Source organism: Conger conger, chromosome 1 (genome assembly GCF_963514075.1).
Source record: "Conger conger chromosome 1, fConCon1.1, whole genome shotgun sequence".
Taxonomy (NCBI): domain Eukaryota; kingdom Metazoa; phylum Chordata; class Actinopteri; order Anguilliformes; family Congridae; genus Conger; species Conger conger.
Genome location: NC_083760.1, coordinates 72598465 through 72612399, shown reverse-complemented (window position 1 = coordinate 72612399; position 13935 = coordinate 72598465). Strand labels below are relative to the sequence as shown.

General features: G+C 38.2%; 1 protein-coding gene across 1 annotated transcript in view; it reads right to left on the bottom strand.

Moving 5' to 3' along the window:
* Nucleotides 1-456: 456 nt before the first annotated feature.
* syngap1b (synaptic Ras GTPase activating protein 1b) overlaps nucleotides 457-13935 on the bottom strand; it is a 122206-nt gene continuing 108727 nt past the window's right edge. Inside the window, exons 21-22 of the mRNA XM_061253979.1 lie at nucleotides 8101-8383; nucleotides 457-3263 (exon numbers count right to left, since the gene is read on the bottom strand). Coding sequence (XP_061109963.1) covers nucleotides 3217-3263; nucleotides 8101-8383 — 330 coding nt within the window. The 3' untranslated portion in view covers nucleotides 457-3216. The remainder of the gene's footprint in view (nucleotides 3264-8100; nucleotides 8384-13935) is intronic.

The following is a 13935-nucleotide window of genomic DNA, read 5'->3' as shown; positions in this document are numbered from 1 at the left end:
CCTGAACTCTATCTCCATGTATGTGTGCACATTTCCTTTTATGCTGCATAGGAGTTAATGTGAACCAGGAGACAAATAATGTAACAGCAAAAGGTGATCTGTTACATAAAAAAACATTTCACTGAGTCATTATTAGTTAGGCTGATTGGAGAGTCTAAATTGCCCGTCAGTGAATGGTGTGTGTGCCCTGCGATGGACTGGCGACCCGTCCAGGGTGTATTCCTGCCTTTCGCCCAATGTATGCTGGGATAGGCTCCAGCCCCCCTGCGACCCTGTTCACGATAAGCGGGTTCAGATAATGGATGGATGTACTATTAATGTACTGTATTTAGAGATAGGCAACTAATTGGCACCATGGAATTCATCATGTCTTAGTCCAGTGTATGGTATTCGCCATTGAGTTCAATTTCTTTTTATCTCAAGGGTTAGCCAAAGAAGTGCACATCACAACAGAACTTAAGAATTAAATTATTTGTTTATTTATTTACGTATTCAATTATTCATTTATTTCTATCTCCAGGATTCTCCCACCTGAAAAATATAAACTCCTGCTTATTCAAAAAAGAAATGAAGAAATTGGCATGAACCATCTCAAAGAAATTGCTCAATAAAATTAATGTAATAATAATAATAATAATGATAATAATAATCATAATCATTATCATCATCATCCTCATCATCATCACTGTCATTATCATTATTATTATAATAATAAGAATATCCACATTCATAACAAATCCATGTATAGTGCAATGCACATTTCAATATTCACTCTTTCCACTGATATATACAAAGTCGATCCCCGAATGTCTGTCCATTTAAAAACCAACAAAATAGAAGGGTCGGGGAAGTTATGGCTTGTCAAGGGGGTATGTTTCTTGTGGGAATGGAATATGATGTATATGGTTAAGCTGACTTATTACATGGCATTAGGATATAATAGGAGCTCTGTACATGTTAAAAGACAGGATAGCAAAAGGTTGGTGATGAATTTGAGTTGCTTAGCAGCTATTATGATGATCTGTACAAACTGAAACCCAGCATAACAAAACATGGGCAGAGCTAAGAGGGGCAGCGTTCGGGGAACAAGATCTGAAAAACAAGGGGTTATCTGTGTAAATAAGTTAAATAAATCTGAAGTACAACCCCAGCAAACACAGAATTCAGGAATATAACTGAAGATCAACAAACCAGGAAGAATCATAATAGTAATAGGAATTAGTAATATTTATGAAGATTGTGGTAACTGGAAATAGTAGTATACTCTATATATACACACATTGCTAGGTCACATCAAAATCACTCCAAAATGCCTCCATCAGTGACGAAATGAGTGCAAGAGAGAAATATGGAAAGAACAGGTGTTTGTGGGTGTGTGCATGTGTGTTTGAGACAGTATGCATGTATCAGAGACACATTTCCTCCCTTCTTTATATCCGGTCTCTGTAGTAAACCTGCTTCCAGGATGCCTGTCCTATAGTATGTCTGGTTTGATCTGCCTGTCTCCCAGCATCCCTGCAATGTAGAGATGTTCTCACCCTGTTTTTCAACATGCGTATGCTCAGAGATAGAAGGGGGTAGAGAGAGGAGAGAAAACACACACTCTCTATGTACACACACTGATCGCATACATACAAACACACCGTATATACACGTAGACATACCTTATGTACACACACATCCTGTATATACACAAAGAATATACACACACCATATATACACACATACATTCACTCACTTAAACAAAGTCAATTTTAAATCTCTATGCATTTTTGATCTCTTTTTCCCCCAGTGGTGTAAAAAAGAGAGGGAATTAGAGGAATAATCCCATCCTCATATCAATAAAGTCCACACAGGGAACTCAATGTGAAAAGAGACATAAACTCAGCTCCCAATAGTTGTCTCATCATTGCACCGATCAACTGATTAACCAGCTACAGTAGCTGCCCAGTATAGCACATCATATCAAGAAGCAAAACAAACAAGGAAGGGGCAGAGAAGTTAACATAACAGTTGTTCTCTTCTATGTAGTCTGTGATCGTCCGCAAATGAAGAGCTCCACAGCGATTTTTAAGAAAGCTGACCCACCCACCTCTCTGTCAGGCAACCAGACAAAGTGGAAGGAAGGGCTTTGAGTCACGGCAATGTCCAAATCGCTGAAGAGTGGGGAGCAGGAATAACAAGTTTTGCATTTCATTTAAATCCCAGGAAAATGAACATCCACAAAAAATGTCCCAAGAGATTGTCACATGAGAAATTTGTCGTTTTTAAAAACAGATTAATTTCTTATTAGAACTCCTTACTGTGGCATTATCAAGAAGTATTTATATGCATTTGGGAGTCCTTCTCAATAGATAAGTGTTCAAGTAGCGCAAGGTATCATAATGGTAAAAATATAAATTATAGTAAGTCCATTATTTCCAGCTCCCAAGGTTTTCACTGGAACCAAACTTATTTATTCAGTTTATATTGTATTGAGGCAGTGCATATTTAAAGTTTCATCTGAATGAAAGACACAGAGATAAGGAGCAAGGACTGAACTACTAAGGACAGGAATAAATTATAAAGAGGGAGAGATATTATGGAAACTTAGAATATGGATAAAGAGGAAATTAATATAAGGAATAGAACAGGGAGAGTAAACAGGCAAAAGGCAAAGCAAACTTTAGAAATAAGTGATAAATGGAAATGTGATAGGATGATGTCACTTAGAAAGAAGGTTTAAGTACAACTGATTGTGGAGAAATAAGGAAAACCATGGGGAAATGTAAAATAAATAAATCCAATCTATCCCTTTCTCTGTTGGTTCTTATTTCCCCATAAATATTGAAAACACAATGGGTTAAACAAACTGCCAACCAGGAAGCTTTTGTCCTCATACTTATTGAGCCATCACAACATATAGGCAGATAAGTGCTTATTGTCTTTGAAGAAAATAAATATCCAACCACAGCTGTCAAATACAAAAAAGTCTTGCCAATCAGTCAATCAGAGAGAGAGAGAGAGCACAAGTAAAGAGGGACACCCCTTTGATCTGAATCCTCCAATGACATAGCTTCTTGCAGGATCATCCATGATTGTGGAGCATCCAATATGTGGCGGGTACAGGAGCTGTGCACATCCCTTGTCCCGCTTTCCCCCTCTGTCAGCCAATCGGATGGCGGGGGTGGCCTCCTGGATTAAGGCCGGGCCAATCTGATGTCTGTCCACTCTGCATCAGCCAATCAGGTTCCAGATTGGCTTCATCGACGCTTTGTGAATGGCTGGAGGAAGAAAAGGGGAGACAGAGAGAGAAGGAGGGGGAGGTGTTCGATGAAGTGGTGTCCAATCATGGCTACTGATCCTACGGTTGATGGAATGACTGCCCTTCGGCAATCACTCTGTATGTGTTCAGTGTGGACTATTGACTTTGTCAGTCTGTGCTCAGCTCTGAGGCAATTGATTGTTTACCTGAGTCTCTCAATTCTGTTTCTGAGGTATATTCATGGTGATGCACATTTAACAATCATGAACCCTGCAGACCCATGTATCTACAATCATGGACTATAACATATAACCAACAAGCAGCCTGACTGTCCATTTTTATTATTCTATGGAAATCATGTCATTGCAAATACAGTCTTTCTGAACTTAACCAAAGTACAGATAATAATAAAAGTTTTTAATAATGACCAATGCCATTTTTGTGTAAAATATTCAAAATGGCATAAAAAAAAAAAAACATCTCTTACTGTTTTATAATAAATTTTTCAGTCGAGAGGCCCAAGTCTTAAAACCACCAGGAAAATAAACTCTTGAAATGAGTTGTGCTCAGAAAACAATCCATATTTGAAAAAAATAAAATAAATAGAGCACAGCTCTAAAAAGTATACACACCAAGGTACCCCATAGTGCCAAGGTACAGCATGCGTTCACAATCATATTCAGACAAGAAGCTGATATGGCTCCTCCTGTAAACCTCAAAATAACTGCACCACGATTTTTTCCAGGAATGAGGGATGTAGGGAGATATTAAATCTAGCTGCCAGTGGCATTATCACTGAATACGAAAATTCAACTAAGCATAAATTTGCAATGCAGGATCAAGTCAACACTGTTCACAAGTTCACCAAAGTGATCTTGCCAGAATGCATTTGTGCAAAAAAATACATCTTACCTTATTCAAAGGTAAAACTTTAGAACAAATCTCAACTGATTTCAGACATTTGTTACTATAGGGCAAACTGAGAATACAGAATTTTTTTCTGTCTCTGGAAACAACAACCTATCACTTGGCATACCCTCAATTACAGTCCCAAGGTAAACAGCACTATGTGTAGGTCAAGATTGTGAAAATCAAGTACATGTATCAGCAACCAAATGTACATTCATTTGTAATGAAGATATAGTTTATTGTCACTTTATGTCACTTTTATGTATGCTATTCACAGGCACACTAAATGTTTATTTCAATTTGATATGGGTAAAGTAAAATTTTTAAGATGCACATTATGTTTGAACTGTTTTTAAGTTAATATTAAGTCACTTTATGAACATGACTGGTTTTATGAATATTAGGTTCCCCCCAGATTTAAGGTGATGGTCAGGTTAATGCACAACTACACCTCTATTTAAAATTGCATTTCAGGAAAACTGATGCTATTTTCCCCTTTCTATTTTGTATTTATAGCTTTGCCATTCTGTGTGAATGATATTAATGTTGACACTTTTTGAATTAGTATTTGTCCTTAACTTTGACTTTCAGTTCAACACAAGTGTGAGTTAAATGCTGAATGTAATTGTTTGTCAAAGTTGAGAACAAATCCTTATTGAATCCCTGTCTATACATTTGGCAAGTTGTATATATATGGCAACATGACAGACACAAGTATTTTTCTGCAGCATCTCATATGCTCTCATTGTATTTCTCAATCTGCTATATTTTCTCTCTGGAGAAAATGTCAAAATCTTTCTACATTTGAAAACTTTTTTCTCAGTATGCACAGCTCTGGAGTTTAGCTTTTTACTCAACTGACATTGCACTATGTGGACATACACTCTGTTCCCCACATGATCTGATGTAAATCAATGTACATGGGCCTGATATAATCACCTATGGCTACGGTTTGTAAGTAAATAATGAACGCCATTTGGCTCCAGCTGGGGGTGGCATAGTTCCCATACCCTAGAGCAGGACAGGCTAATCAAAACTGATCCAATTCAAAATCACTTATCATAATCATAATTAGTGTGGAGTTCTCTGACAAATGAGCACATCAGTTTGCATATGGTTTATGGGAAAGTGCCACAGATTAAGTAGGAACTCAGGCCCATCTCCGAACATAGACTGTATTGTACTGCACACAAATAAGATTGTGACAGGAAAATAACAACAAAAAGCAACTCTGAAAGACAAGCTTTGACAAAGGCAGCGTGTAGTGATAATTTAGTCCTTGTAGATGTAATAACTCCTTAAAGAAGTAAAGCACCTTTTGTCAGAACCCAAAGCTTTGAATTCACATTACTGATAACCAGCATGTATCTGTAACATCAGCTGAGGAGAGTGACCTGTTTGGGAAAGAAAGGTTTGGAATTTGGCTGGACCATCAGTGTTACCATACCTTTGCAAGTGTGCAAAAGGACCTCCACAAAAAAGATTCAAATCTAGTCTACTGCATCACGAAGATACATCATAAGGCTATAGTGCTATAGTGCTAGCAGATAGTGTCCCAATCATTGCAAATAGGTGTCTGTCATTGCATGGGGCAGCCTGTAGCCTAGTGGTTAAGATACATGACCGGCACCCGGAAGGTTGGTGGCTTAAGCCCGGTTATAGTCATGACAAGATCCATGCAGCTGTTGGGCCTTTGAGCAACGACCTTAACCCTACATTACTCCAGGGGGAATTGTCCCCTGCTTAGTTGAATGAACTGTAAGTTACTTTGGATAAAGGCATCAGCTAAATAACTATAATGCAATGAATTAGTCAATGGGGATGGTGCCAACTTCAAGCCCACCAACACCATGTTCAAAAGCCACCTTGTTTTCCTTGGATGAATTCCAATCCATATCTACATCAAGTCTCCAGTTATGCCAAAGGATATTAAGGGGTGCTATTGGCTGGAAATACAGTACATACTTTCATTAATTAAAATTCATTAATGAATTGCATTTTTTAATTACTCTCATTAATAAAAAATAAATAAATAAAACTTCCTCTTTGTGGGACTTCACTAGACTGTGCAATTTAAAAAATGCTATTAATCAAGACACTAGTTTTGGAAAGCTCCAATTCTTTGGTAAAAGACAAGCATGAACTTTCTTTGCCACAGTGATTGACAATAACCTCACTATCAGAGATCTGATCAAGTTCCTGTGTCTTGGCATACCTATTATTTGGATACTAAATTCCCAGGCTTCTGCTGTAGTACCAAACATCTCTGATCCAGGTTTTAAAGAGTAAATGTTACATATTTCTATTTTACATAACATAAAAAATGGTACCATTGTTTGCCATATGAAAAAAGTTCAAGTGAGCACTGGATATGATGTTGAAGCTTTCTCAATAATGTCTTTGCAGCTTGAACATGGGTCCTGGCGTGATGTTCCCGCAAGTGAAGATTGACTTTGCTACTTCCCTATGGATCGGCATTTCTGTAAAACTGGGGATCACTTTGAATTACGTAAATAGCCACAACTATCAGCTGTCTCTAACTGGATATTTAACCCCACCTTACCTCATGATTATTCTTTATGTTTTATGTCCTTAAAATTATTTTGGTAGAAGCACAGTTTAGACTTGACAAAGTTAAACACACACAATCATTGAACACACCCCAGAACCCCTCTCATCTTACCGCACACATACATACACACACACACACACACACACACACAAACACAACACAGAGACAAACACAGAGACAATGAGATTACATTCAGACACTGAAACAGCCTACATTGCATGAAGGAGATAGTGGAAGAAAAGCAGCTAGACAGGAAGGAAGTTATGAGAAAGGCAGTACTATGAGACAGTTTTATGTTGGAAATGGCACTGTTTGTTCATATAGCACCGGTTCATCACATATTGGTTCTGAGATTGAGAAGAGAAAACTTTGCACAAGTCCAGTCCAGTTAAGTGAAGTCCAGTCCTCAAGTACCATTTGAGAACATCAGAGTTCTCTGAAGATGTTTCAGGCAAATCCATACTATATCCTCTTTCCCACAGACACTAAACTCCACTCGTTTAAATATCACTCTCAACTCAAGGCTGCTTTGTATTCACAGAATAGCCTCTTGAATTTCTATTTACCCTGTGTTGTTAAGCCATGGTCATAAACTGTGACTCTTGGTGGTAACATCATCACTGCTTTTTATTTGAAAACCCTGTTAGAAGATACTAAAAGGCACTGAGAAGGCCAGACCACATGACTATGTCTCAAACAATGGAATCTGAGAGCTGGCATTTTCAGGACAGGAATGAGCCCTGCTTCTTCACCCTAGGAATCATGGGATGATACATGCAGAATGACCATAAATTAATTGGGGGGCTTAAGTACAACCATTCATTGCACTGGTTCATACCAGTTTTTCCACTGTCAGAGAAAGCTGTATTAACACATGACAGAAACCATTTAGCTCCAAGTCAAGGTCCTGGCAATAAACCCCACTTGAAAACACAAAATATACAGAAGAAAAACATAAAAAAAATAAAAAAAACTATGTAGGAAACATTAGCCCATATTGCTTATTTGGCAGGTCCATACTACTTGGACCTAGTTATCTCAGGTAGCATATAAGAAGACCCCATGATATCCAAAGAGCTCTAAAGAAGGGACCATTATCCTGTCCTGCAACACAGATACTGACCAAAGCCCATTTTGACCATGAAAAAACACAAACTGGTAAGATCAGGTCAATTGGATAGCCCTTTTCGTGTGAGTATGTAATGTTTACAGTGTGTGCACCCCCTGGGTCCCCCCTCTCTCTGTCTTTGGCACAAGAGGGGAAATAATGCCATGTTTTTCTGCCTCCATAAATAAGAGGAAGAAATGCATGAAGATAAGGGAACACTTGAAATTATTTTCTTCTCTCTCTGATTTGATTGGGTCTGTTATTGACCTGCTCCCCCTCCTGTTCTTGTTGTTGCCGTGGTCCCAGGGGATATGGCGGCTGTCACTGGGGAGGACGTTTGGATGCCGCCAAGCTCTCCATTCTGGTTGAGGTGCAGACGAGGAGGGGGGATAGGAGGAGGAGTTAAGGGTGAGGGGAGGACTCCATTCCAGGGGGAGCTGGCGGAGGAGACACCCGAAGAAGAGACTCCAGAGCCAGGAAGGATGGTCATTTCTCCTCCTCCTGCATTCACACCGGGGTCTGAAGAACCCAGGGAGGAAAACTGCTCCTCCTAGCAAGACAGAGACAGAGAGGGAGTGGGGAGGGTAGAGGGGTGTGGGGAAATCCAAAGGGCATGGGAAAGGGGGGGAAAGAGAGCCAGAGGAGGCAAAAAAGAGTGAGGTGAGAAGAAGAAAGATGGAGTGAGGGTATGGGAGTAGGAGAGAAAAGAGAAGTTCAAGAAATAGAGAGTAGAGAAGAGGCAAAGACAAAAGGGTAGTGGTGGGTTTAAAGAGGAAAAGAGATGAATGAAATGAAGGTGTTTCACATTGAAGAAGGTCCAAGAATAGAAACCAAGTGGGGGGACGAGACGTACATGGAGGGTAGGAATGAGAGGAGGTTGAGGTGGACGATGAAGTTGAGAAGTAAGTGATACGTGAGGTTCAGAGAAAATCACACAGCAAAGTTGATAAATGATTGGAGAGGCAGAGAGGTCATTGGAGGGTAAAGTTAATCAGTGTATGGAGGGTAAGGTCAAGAGGTGATTGGAGCGTGTGGCAGAGAGGTGATTAAAGGGAAAGTCAGAGAGGCGATTAAAGGGAAAGTCAGAGAGTTGATTGGAAGGAGTGAAGTTGAGGTGGGATGATGGATATATAGAAAGTAGTAATAGGTTGGGAAAAGTAGAAGAGAGAGAAGAGGGAGATTGTGGGAAAGGAAAGAGAAAATAAGAGAAATGGCAAGAAAGAAAGAAACACGAGTTCCAAAGCATAATGAGGTACAACCAATGGATGGAAAGAATAAAAGAGGGAAAGGGGGACAGAGAAAAAGAAAGGGATGGGTGGGATTAAAAATCTGGGGCCGACAAACAGGTCAGTGTGTTCTGTATTCTTCTCAAGATGCTGTAGAGCACAGGATGGACTACTAGCATGTCAGCATGGATGGATGTCAAAACAAGTCAAAACAGTCCAGCGATGCGTAGTTTCAAACAAAGGCTTGGTCAATGGCATTCATTACAGTATGTTTCATTAAACTGTCAGCTTGTGAAAAAAAATAGATTTCACAAAACGTTTATATTAACAGCAATGTGACAATCACTGCTAATATGCGGGTGACCTTTACATTGAGCATAATCCTTTAACCTATTTGGAGTGTGTTTTTATTGGGATAACACAGATAAAAGAAAATAAATTTTACAGAATCAGGCCCATGCCTTGAAATCTGGTCACATCTTCCATTTCTGTATTTTGCCTCATGCACATAAATACACTTCATCTTATGTTCCTTGTAGAATTAAATGAACTCATTCAAAAGCATGGGTAAATGAAAACTTTTCACTAAATGAGATAACATTGTGTCAAATGACAGATGAAAATATTTCAGAGTAATACTATATCATAATAGTATTGACAGAAGTGTGAATAAGTGTATAGAAATTTTACGTTGCAACAGATATACATTGTATTATAATGTTAACACTAAATAGTAGCTATAGATGTTTCTATAAGACTTGTCTTCAAACCAAATCAAAACTATGTCCAACCCACTGATCAGAAATTTAGAGGCCTGCCCATTAGCAACATTCCTTTCACTCAATGTCTTCTTTCCTTCACTCAACATTAAATCTTTTATGAAGAACCAAGTTATCATTTGTGATTAGTGGATAAGACAAAGCTTTTATTTGGTCTTGTCAGCTATTCTTACCTACATATGGCGTAGCGTAACATCATTGGCAATACGATTGTGATTTCTGTTATTAACTAATCAAGTTCATTGTACAAGCCGTCATGTCCAGTCCAATTCAATGAAGTCTGTATCGAAGCAGTGGGAAAGAAAACATTTTGGTTAATTCAGTGCAGTACTGTGTCGGTTGAAATATGGCATTAAATGTCAATTAAATTGCTAAACAGTCACTATTACTTTTTTGTATAATATATATCTCAGAGATACAAACCTCAGAACTATAGACTGACTGTTCAACTAAACTTGCAGGAAACAGGAAGTAGCACAGCCAATTACTCCAAATCAATAACAAGCTCTGCAGTATCACAGACAAAAATTTACAAAGTAAAATCACTAAAGAATATTATGTGGGCAAATTAGCCATGGTTTATATAAAAAGAGTAACTTTGGTTTCAATGATAATACAGATGACATTGTTAAGGTATACTTGTATATGCTACTTCCTGTTTTAAATGCTGGTTGAGCAGTCAGGCTTGTGAGAATGAGTTTGTATATATGTATAGATATATACATAGTTAACTGTTAGGACATTCAAAGCCATTTTCAAATCACTAATAACCCATAAAATTACCCCTTTCTGTTTTAACGAAGTACAGGAGGGAAGGAAAGGTAGGAGAGACTATGCTGAAGTGTGTTCTGTTAAGAAAGGTCAACACTGTTAACATACACTCAAACATTTCAGTGGGTGTTGTGCTGTGGGCATAATGTTATTGTCTAGAGCAAGTGTTCATTATTTTTCTCTGATGTACTTATAATGATGGTAACAGCAGAACTGGATCAGCGGACTTTTTCTCTTCTCACTCAGAACCTTGTAAAACATGAGTTTCAGCACTTACAAAACACCTGGAGATGCACACCCCCATTCCCTACAATTTCACTGCACCAGTAGGAAGAGGCATATGGGCGTAAAGGCTTAGAAGTGTCGCTGTCAGTACTTGATCATTGTTGGCACATTGAAGAGCACAGCAATATCCCCAAATCAACCACCAAAACTGTTCACCCTTCCAATGATACTATATTTCACTGATTGGAATGACTATTTTAATCTCTGTCTGACATGGTAGTTTCCTGATAGAGTGACTATGTGATTCTGTCAATCAGTGTACAACCAAAAATACTTATTCTGTGAATGAGTGATTCATGAAACAGTTCATCAGCATACCAAACCAAATGAGCATGCTGATTAGTTCACAATCTAACTGAATAACAGATTATTACACTGTGTAAATGGTCCATAGATTACAGTATTACTCCCTCACTGATAGGCAGATGAATCATGAGACTCTCCACTCTCTACAATAAGTATGTGACACACAGACCAGCTGGCAGATCAAGTGTTCTTTTTTTTCTCCTGCCAGACTAAACATGGGACTGACAGTTTTCCACCATACCCAAGTGATTAGGGTGCAAGAGTATCCTATAAAACTGTAAAAAAACATGTACAAACGGGAGCAGGTTTAACAGGTTAGGCCATAACACACAAAAGCGCTAAGGAAATATTAACTGTAGTAGTATTACAGTGCTGGGTGAATTGTGAGTATGGTCACTAACAAAGACAGTGAGACAGACACAAAGACATACTACTGAACTTTACCCATCTACCTCATCTTACCTAGGCGTCTTAGACTGCTCCCACCCAGGAATCAGAATTTCACTTTTCAAAGGGAATTGAATAATGCTATGCTTATCGACTACAACTGGACACGACCAGGGATACACATTTAAAAGACACACATACACATTAACAAATACTTGGCTCAAAGGCACAATGAAGAAACAAAGACACTGCGACTGTTACATACAATAGCCATCACACGCAAACAAACATACATACATACATACATACATAATAAATGTTTTCTTCTAAGGGGGATATCATGTCAAATACGGAGATTTCCCATAATTGAATAATATTTGTTTGATTATCAAAATTCAACGAAATGGATATTAGGAGGTCTTTATTTCTTTATATAAAGGGGCTGAGATATTCATATTGGAGAGAAAATGTACTGTGTGTATATCTGTCTGTGTTTGGATGCATGTTTGTACATGCATATATATGTGCTTTTTATACAAAGAAAATGTTATGGTAAAGGCAACAGTGTTGATCAAGCATTGCATTTAAGAATGTTACAAAGCACAAAGTGTTTTTCTCTGTAATAAATCATGTTGAAATTATTTACATATTAGGAAACATTGAACAATCAGTTGCATGCACTTTTAGAAATCCATTAAACTACAATTTCCAGTTCATGATGTCTTCCCCAGAATGTTACAATTTAGAATGATTTAATATGATAAAATAACTACCAGCCTAAGTGTTGTAGACATAAAAGAAAATAAACCAACATTCACTCCTAGTAAATCAAAATATTGGTTTGATTTACACTTACACCATCAAGCGAAGCATGATGAATGGCCTGCTTAACTATCAACCCGACAAAGAAGCACAAGTCATACAAAGAAAAGCAAACAAATGGGATTATTAAAACTGAATTGTTGAATTATTAAAACCGACAATATACCATTAATAACAGTGATTAATAACTAGGGAATTTTCTGTGTGGATGCATACTGAGTGTACTTTGTGTGAATATCCAGAAGTGTGAGAATTCCTAATTTGGTTTTGTTAGGTCAGTATGTGTCTATTTTGATCAGAAAGTTGGTAATGTCTTTCTATAGTGGTGGCAGCTTTCTATTAATTTGTTTTAGTCAGTTTCTGTAAACAATCAAATATGGAAATCCACATGTGCCAGTGAATCAATATGTACAGGTGAACTGTTCATGTGTGCCTAAAATAAAGTTTATTATCTAAACTCCCCTGTTCAGTAAAGACAGTTTATCATTCATTGGAAAAAGAAACAAAATGGAATGTTTGAAGAAGGTGATTTGCTTAAGGTACACATTGAATTAGCAGCATTTGTTGAACATGTAATAATGAAAGACAATAGACTCTTGATAACAGTAAAATACATCTCACTGGATATGACCTACTAATTAGTTTTCCAATGAAAAGCATTATGAGAAATCTCCGTATCTGCTTGTCTGCATATTCCAGCATGAATATCTGAGCATTGTCTGTGTAACTATTGTTTTGCTGAGTCTTTGCAATACTGTAATGGGTCAGTACTGTGGTCAGTGTTGTGCTTTCATAGCTGGCAAAGCAGTTTCGATTGTTCAAAGTGATTTTCCACCTCAGCGTGAATATTGACTTCAATATTCAGTATGGGTCAATGGTAAAACTTTTCATGGCTTATGGGAAATGTACAGGTCATTAAGATTTACTCAGCATTATATACCTGCTGATTTTCTAACTTTGTATGAATGCATTATGTAGCATTGAAATGCTACGACTGCAGCATTACTAAATTATATCAAGTCTGTCTTTACAGTGTTATATATGTATAGTCTATGAATATGCTTCAGCTGTCAGCACAAGTCAGTCCTTCATCCTACCTGAGTTTAAATGGATCAGTCTGTGTGCCCTGAGTCAGTCCGTGTGAATATGCATCCGTGGAGCACATTACATAGACAGAGATGTGCATACAGTGCATGTCACAACATGGCAGCATGTATATATTCAGCTTGTTAGTGACAGCAAGGTGCTTACTTATTTGTATATTACCTGTGTACTCGGGGTGGGACAGGCGCAAGACGGGGTTGCACTAGGATGGACTGCCGCCTCCCCTAAGAGAAATCACCGTATCTCATCAACACAGAGAGGAGAGAGAGAGACAGGGAGCAGGTAGGGAGGGGTGGAGGGTGTGTTTGTGCAAAAGTATCTGAGGGGAGGGGAAGCTGTGGATTTTCCAAAACCAAGAATAACTAACACCCACACACACATACATTCACTACACTAGGTAAAAAAATCCACTCATGAAAGAA